The 7,500-nt window shown below is 48.7% G+C and overlaps 2 protein-coding genes across 2 annotated transcripts in view; one reads left to right on the plus strand and one right to left on the minus strand.

Moving 5' to 3' along the window:
- znf395b (zinc finger protein 395b) overlaps nucleotides 1-3,393 on the plus strand; it is a 12,976-nt gene extending 9,583 nt beyond the window's left edge. The window contains exon 10 of the mRNA XM_068577070.1: nucleotides 1,018-3,393. Within this exon, the coding sequence (XP_068433171.1) occupies nucleotides 1,018-1,129 (112 nt within the window). The 3' untranslated portion in view covers nucleotides 1,130-3,393. The remainder of the gene's footprint in view (nucleotides 1-1,017) is intronic.
- Nucleotides 3,394-4,194: 801 nt separating this feature from the next.
- The window catches only part of LOC137785643 (prepronociceptin-like), a 23,314-nt gene continuing 20,008 nt past the window's right edge, over nucleotides 4,195-7,500 (minus strand). The window contains exon 3 of the mRNA XM_068577071.1: nucleotides 4,195-6,274. Coding sequence (XP_068433172.1) covers nucleotides 5,642-6,274 — 633 coding nt within the window. The 3' untranslated portion in view covers nucleotides 4,195-5,641. The remainder of the gene's footprint in view (nucleotides 6,275-7,500) is intronic.

Genomic DNA, 7,500 nt, shown 5'->3' on the forward strand with positions numbered 1-7,500 from the left:
AATGTTTATCTCAGGTAAAAGGACACAACCTTTTACCTGAAGCACTGCTGTGATTATGTCAGTAATGCTGTGATTGGTGGATTATCTGCCGATAGCAATGTGCTGTGTCATCATCTAGCGGCAGGCGTGTTAGCGAGCTAAACTTCCCCCACGCTTTCATGCTACGCTTTCATGCTAGGGTATCATGCTAGGCTTTCATGCTACGCTGGTTACAGAAAATGAGCTCAACAAAGTCCCTCAGCCGGTGACAGCCAGGTGGTTTCCTGTGCAGAGGAACGTTAAGTTGTTTCATATTTACTCATTCAGCAGCTAGCTAGTTAGCTAGCGAGTACTAGCCAACGACACAGCACATCACTAATAACCAATGACAGTCGGGTGGGACTGAAATAATGAAATAACGCTGTCACATCTTATTTCCAAGCCTCAGCATGCTAACAATTTCTTATTAGCAATAAAAATAAAATACAGCTGACGTCTGGTATAATAAAGTATTAAATAAGTGAAGGGATCACCAAAGTTATTAATAATATTATTATTATTATTGAAAGCAGACATTTATATTTTGCTGAGTTGCATAACAGCATTAATCATTTTAATCATAGTTTATTAAAAAACACTAAAAAAATAGTGTTGAAAGCAAAATTCTGTGTATCAGAGTGATTCTTTTTATTAATTAATCTTCATTTCAATGAATCAATCAATCAATCATTAGATCAATAAAATGACAGACAATGAAACGTGTCTTTCACGGTGATGTCATCCAATGTCTTTTATTGTCTGACGAACACGAGGAAGAACGAGAGAGTAGTCGACACATAAAAGAGAGACAATCCTTCTGTGTTGGTTCCAGCTTCTGTCGCTGCTTCAGCTGCAGGTTTCACAGCCTGATTCAACCTTCTCTTCATTGTTATTAATTTGTTCTTTTCCCTCAGTCTCATTTTGATTGATTCTTTCTAGACATCAGCGTCCTGTGCTGTCCTCTGCCCTCTCACATCCGTCTCATCCACATGTCTGCAGGAAGGGTCGCGGCGAGGCCAAGAAGTGCCGCAAGGTGTACGGCGTGGAGCGCAAGGACCAGTGGTGCACCGCCTGCCGCTGGAAAAAGGCCTGCCAGCGCTTCCCCGACTAAAGCCTGCTGATGGAGGGAGAGAGAGCGAGAGAGAGAGAGAGAGAGAGAGAGACGTGGATGGATGGATGGATGAGTGTTTAAAAAAGACTTTTATCACACAGAGGAGATAGATTCAGGCCTGAGAGCCATCAAGAAAACCAACAATCTGTTTGTTTCTCTGCTTCCAGGCCACTTCCACACTAACACCTCTCCTCTTTGAACCGCTCGGCTCCTCCTGCGTTCTTCCTGCTTACGTTTACGTCCACGCTCCCCCGACGCCGTCAAATCGCTCAAAAGGCGATTTCTTTTTTGTAAAAGCGCCGTCACGGTCGCTTCCTGATTGGCTCTCCTCAGTCAGAGGCGTGTCCTTCCCTGACTCGTCACGCCCCGTCACATGTGCAGTGAATCTCTCTCGGTGGTTTTATTTCTGTTATTGCTCCGATGGCGGGAAACTCCAACTCGGGCCGAACCTTTCATTCACTTTGATCTTTTTCACGCTCGATCATGTGACCAACAGCTCGCTGGTGAGAGCACGAGTTACACGGCTAGTTACACGGCTAGTTACACGGATAGTTGCATGTCTAGTTACACGGCTAGTTACACGTTTAGTTACACGTCTAGTTACACGAATAGTTAAACGTCTAGTTACACGGCTAGTTACACGGCTAGTTACGTCTAGTTACACGGCTAGTTACACGTTTAGTTACACGGCTAGTTACACGTCTCTGGGTTAGACAAAGCAGGCCAATCCGCTTTTAGACCGGAGGGCCTAAAACTCTTAAAGTTAAATAAATATTTAGTTGTCAAATCAAATAGTTTACAGGATATTCAGCCTTAGTTTATTTATCATGTGTTTAAGACTTGAGTTTCTTTCCAGGGCTTTTACAAAGGCAATAAAGTCGTGCATGACCATGAGATGTGTGTTTACAATCCCTCCTCGGCCTCTGGAAGTTGCTTTATGGCGCTTTTGCACTTCTACCTGCAGTCTGTGAGCTCGTCTCCGGTTACGCTCCTTCACACTTGTTTGGGTTTGTGCGTCGTCTGCAGCAGGAGAAGCCGCCTTGAGTCCTGTCAATCATGCTTTGCTGTAATCATCCTATCATCTTCAACTTTTAAGTCAGTGAAGAAACAGAGAGGTCTGGACTGGCTGTGGCAGGTGACCGGCGTCCAGTAGAAGAGCAACGCTTTGCAACAACAACTCACCTGATCTGAGGTTTCCCGCCGCCAGACCGCCTCGTGCATGTCGCCACCTAGTGGGGAGGTTGCAGACTGCAACCGGTTGAAACTCCTCTCCCGTGTGCCAAATGGCTGAAACCACGACGGCCAAAGCGACGCAGAAAAAACAACTGTGTTGGGTCTGTGAAGAAGACCCGCTCTGCACATCGAGATGAACGGCTGGTTTTCAGGAAACAGAAAGTGGTTCATGTTTTTCAGGTGAATGTTCCATTTCTGCCGGCAGATCAAATAACTCTCTGGTCTCGTTGTTCTGGTCTTCAAACCGCAGACGTTGCGCTTCCTGTTTACACGGCATCGCGTACGCCGAGCGCGTGCCAAAGCCCACGGGATGCGTGTGTGTGTTTTCGGGCGTGTCGGTGTGGACGGGCGTCGCTTCTAGAAACGGTGCTAAAGCGCTGGCGTGCTGGGAGGTGTTAGCTTGGAGGTGTTAGCGTGGAAGCAGCCTCACGGCCTTTTTGTTTCCTTCACGAAAGAAATGCAAAATGGACTTTTTCTGCGTCTTTGTGACTTGATCCTGAGAAGTGAAGTCTGCGATGGTGCTAACTGTTGACTGACTCTGACCGCGTGACGTGCTAAGCTACGATACTCTCCACTTTATCCAAAGGTCCACATGTCTGCCCCTGTAGCTCCACTGTCTTAGATCGCTCCCTGTTTCCTTTATTCCAGTCCTCTCTTCCAGTGGTGACGCAGTGGTTCTGATGTACATTATATTGTGTGCTTTGAGTTACGTACAAGTATTTTATACCTTTTTTTTATCGTCGTGTTCCGCCCGTGTATTGGGCCGATTTCTTTCTCTCTTTTTTTCATGTTTTTTGGCACTTTGTTGGAATATAAACTCACAAGAATAAGCTACATTTGGTTTGACTCAACCAAGTTCTTCCTTCCTGCCCGTGTGTTGGCATACGACCAGTGTTTAATGGTTCATAAGCTACGGAGTCATGGCAGTGGGGCGAGCGTTAGGGAAATGAGTTTGTAATAGCAATAAAAAATAATGATAAAAAAAGAGGAAATATATTGTCAAACACATTAAAAAGCACTGAGAATTTGAAGAGTTGAGTTTCTTTCCTTCTGCACGACAGTCCACAGAAACAATAGCAAACTGTTTTATTGTAGTTTTCTCTATACACATTTTGTATGAAGACTCAGAACAATGGTAGAATGTTAGAAATGTAGTCTGAAATGTACATTGTATTCACAAATTTTCATTTTTTTGGGGGGGGGGGTTGACAGAGAAACGCACACATGCACGTGCACAGACTCACTGCACTCAGCCACGCACTCGGACATTATTACACCTCGTCAACAAAACACGGATAAGCACTGAAACACGGTTACGATGCAGAAGAGCGGGCGTGGCCGGCCAGTGGAGGGGATGACGAACTGAAGATGTGTTGTTCTGGATAACAATGACCACCGCTGACATGCACTCTTCCCTCCCCTTCACCCTGCTAATAATCAATGAATTCATGATTGCAATATTTGGAATCTGTGCAGGTATGAAAACAACTCCAAGGTGCAAATTCATACCTGTAAGAGTATTGCAATAATCACATATTATGGGTTAAATGTCGGTGTGCTATTTGTCCTACAGTTGAACCTTCGCTAAGCCCCGCCCCCTGCTGCTGCTCCATCAAGCTGTCAATCACCACGGAGCCCACACTGCCACGAACTGCTCTCCATCAAGACATATTGTCTGGTTTTAAACAAATAAGGTGATTTCCTTAGCAGACAGAAGGTTGTGCTCTCTGCGTTCAGAGGATGTATCAGGAAGTCAAAGTGATGGAGGAGTGAGCTAAAGGCTAAAGCTAAAGCTACAGAGTAAGAGTGAAGCAGCACATCACGCCATGACATGGAGGAGCAACAGTGTTCCTGTGAAGACGTTGCTCTTTATTCACTGTTAAGATGTGGAGACATCCTGTAAACCGTCTCTAGCTAGCTTAACATAGACGTGCTAATGCTAGTTCATGATGTGCTAACACGCTGTGGAGGCGTTTTAAAACGTACATCTCGTGTATAACATATCGGCAACCCGGGCCTCAAATATCTCTATTGAATTCTGGTCAATAGTGACTTTGAGTGTAAGTCTGTGTCTCCTGTGTCCTCGTGCACCAGGACTCACCAGGACTCACCAGGACTCGCTCCAGATGCACTAAACCAAGCAGAGCAACAGAAACACTACGCTGTGACTCGCCCAGGGTTCAATGGTCTGCACGTTGCTTTAGCTCTGCTTTTAATCGTGAAATGAATTATGCTGATTCAGTTGTTTGCTTGTTTTTTGAGACATTGGAGATGGAGCGGAGCGGCTTTTATTCAGAGGACGGGAAGGTCCAACGAAAAATAAGAATTACTGCTTTTATAAGAAAGGGACCAGTACGGTTCAGCCCATCCTCACCCTCATAACACTAATAATACTCAGACTGAGGGAGAGTATAGATTCATATCCTCCTCTCTGTCTTTCAGGCATCTTCTGACCCTTAAGCCGGACTGGGAGCAGGTTTCAGTTCTAAATGAAGCGTTTCTGTGTTTGACATATTATGTCAGCGTCTCTCTGTAATCGCAGAAAAAATCCAAAGAAGGACATTAAGGTGATTTTGGGGCCATGGCAGTCGGCGTCTCAGGGGGAACACTAGGGGGCAGTGTTGCTCCACTGGGAGGAGCCAACCCGCCGCCTCCTGCTGTACAGAGTGTACATCCCATAATAACTGCTGCCGAATTGGAAAAATACTCCTTTGGGGGTCAAATCTCAGAAAGAAGCGATGGGAACAACATGCAGGAGAGATCTTCAAATGCACAATATAGAAATATCCATTGTGTTTGATTAATTATCAATCTGGAAAAAAAAGGAAGGATAATTGTTTGTGGTTTGTTTGGTCAAACACTTTTAAAAGGAGACCCTGTGTCGTGACAATAGATGACATGACTCACACCAGCAGGGCAAACAAAGCAGCGTCCACGTCAACATTTAAACGTCTCCTCTCGTTTGGCTCTTTTCTCGTTACGCCGACACACAAAAATATATATTCGATTGCACTTCTCTAATTCTTTTATTTCTACAGAATGGCATGGAAATGTGCTGATCAGGAGGACATGACGGTCAGAAAACATTGCTCGTTACGTAAGAGACACAGACAGCGGTCCGGCGGGATGGCGAGTCCTGTTCATCCGGTGTGTCAATGGCGGCGGCGCTCCTCAAAGTGTGAGAGAGCAGCTCAAAACGTGAATGATCGAGGTAACTGGGAGGGAGGGGACGAGGGGGAGGGGCTTCAAGGAGGGGGGGGGGGGGCAATCGGATGCCCATCACAGTTGGTTTTGCCTCCAGACCCGAGTCACCGGCGCGCGGCCCAGCTTGCCGCTGCGGCTGCTCCTCATGCCCAGGTACTGCCGCAGCAGCTGGTTCACCCGCTTCTGACTGTTCCACTTGCGGGCGGACTTCCGGACGCCTATGAAGCCGCCGTAGCGCTTCTGCAGGGGCCTCCGGGCCGAGCCGATCAGCTTCCTGTACCCGTGGCGGCCCCCCTGGAAGCCGCCGAAGCGCTTGGTCAAGCCCACGGCCTCCGAGCCCTCGTCCTCGCTCGACGCTTCCTGCCGGCCGTCGCTCCCGGCGTTCCTCACCTGCCGCTCGCCGTCTGCCAGACTGAGGCCCTCCTCTTCCTCCTCCTCCTCCTCCTCCTCTTCCTCCCCCTCATCGGAGTCCGGCAGCGAGGAGTCGTACCGGGCGCCGCGCGGCTCAAAGGGAGCCTCCTCCGGGGACCGCAGCAGCTCGCTGTCCGAGTCCAGGTCCAGAGCGGTCAGCTGCAGCTGCTCCCCCGTCCTCTTGAACAGAACCGGGCCCTCGGAGAGAGCGGGGCGGGGGGGCAGCTTCAGGGTGCGCTGACACACCGCCCAGGTGAGGGAGGCGGAGACGTGACCCTCGCACTCCAGCAAGCACACCTGCAGAGGGAGAAGAGAAGACCGTCAATCCAGAAGTCTGAGTGTTGAAGCCGTTTCCGGCCGTGTCATTGGTGGAGAGGTTGAACCAGCTGAACATCATCCGTGGACCCGCTTGCTCTTTGGTTCCAACCTCAGGAAAACACGTGGCGGCCACGAGGCCACGAGGCCACGAGCTCCACGTTACCACCAGCCAGGAACACTTCATTGTCTATTCCTTCAAAGCATAAATCCATAAGGGCCCATCACACCGGACGCCACTTTTAAAAAGACTTCAGCGAGTACCAGCGTCTATTTCGAGAGCTTTCGTTTGTACTTAGCCGAGAAAAACGCAACACGCGGCGTCTAAAAGGTTCATGAACGCCGCGCTAGAGGAAAACAATGGTTCAGCTAGCGACGCGATTTTGAGAGTGGCGTCTGGTGAGATGGGCCCTCACAGGACCCCCAACACAGAGACCCTGCAGCACAGAGACCCTGCAGCACAGAGACCTGCAGCACAGAGACCCTGTAGCACAGAGACCCTGCAGCACAGAGACCCTGCAGCACAGAGACCCTGCAGCACAGAGACCCTGCAGCACAGAGACCTGCAGCACAGAGACCCTGTAGCACAGAGAGCCTGCAGCACAGAGACCCTGCAGCACAGAGACCCTGCAGCACAGAGACCCCCAACACAGAGACCCTGCAGCACAGAGACCCTGCAGCACAGAGACCCTGCAGCACAGAGAGCAGCTTCGCAGCATCAAACACATTGTATTAAGGTCATTGTCAACATTATTATTATCTTGTCTGAGTATAGATCGTTGATCTGCTTCAAACCCTCGTTGAGGCCACCTGGAGGCTCGTCTGCAGTGTTTCAACTCCTCTGAGGTCACATTCAGACACGTTGCCAGTGAGTCCTGCGTGTCCAGCGTCTCGTCTCAGACTTTACTGTCCAGGAGAAAGATTTCCACAACCTGCAGCTGGAAGTGATCGATGAGAGCCGAGGGACTCAACCAAAGGTTGCGGGCCGGAAACCCAAAGAATTAGCAAAGAAATGTCTGACTGGAGCTGAGGGAAAGGAGAGCGTTTCATTCATTCCTCGAGGTTTCTTCACTCTGAACGATGCCTTTCTAACTACACTAGAAGATTTAATATTGATTTCTTTCCCTGTCAGAGGGTTCTGACTCTTTGTCTGGACGGTTGTTCCATCAGAGATGTTGATGTGTTCAGACTGAAGCCCTCGCAGGCAA

The sequence above is a fragment of the Clinocottus analis genome, unplaced genomic scaffold (assembly GCF_023055335.1).
Source record: "Clinocottus analis isolate CAN_PGR_092001 unplaced genomic scaffold, fCliAna1.0.p SCAF_15, whole genome shotgun sequence".
In the NCBI taxonomy this organism is placed as follows: domain Eukaryota; kingdom Metazoa; phylum Chordata; class Actinopteri; order Perciformes; family Cottidae; genus Clinocottus; species Clinocottus analis.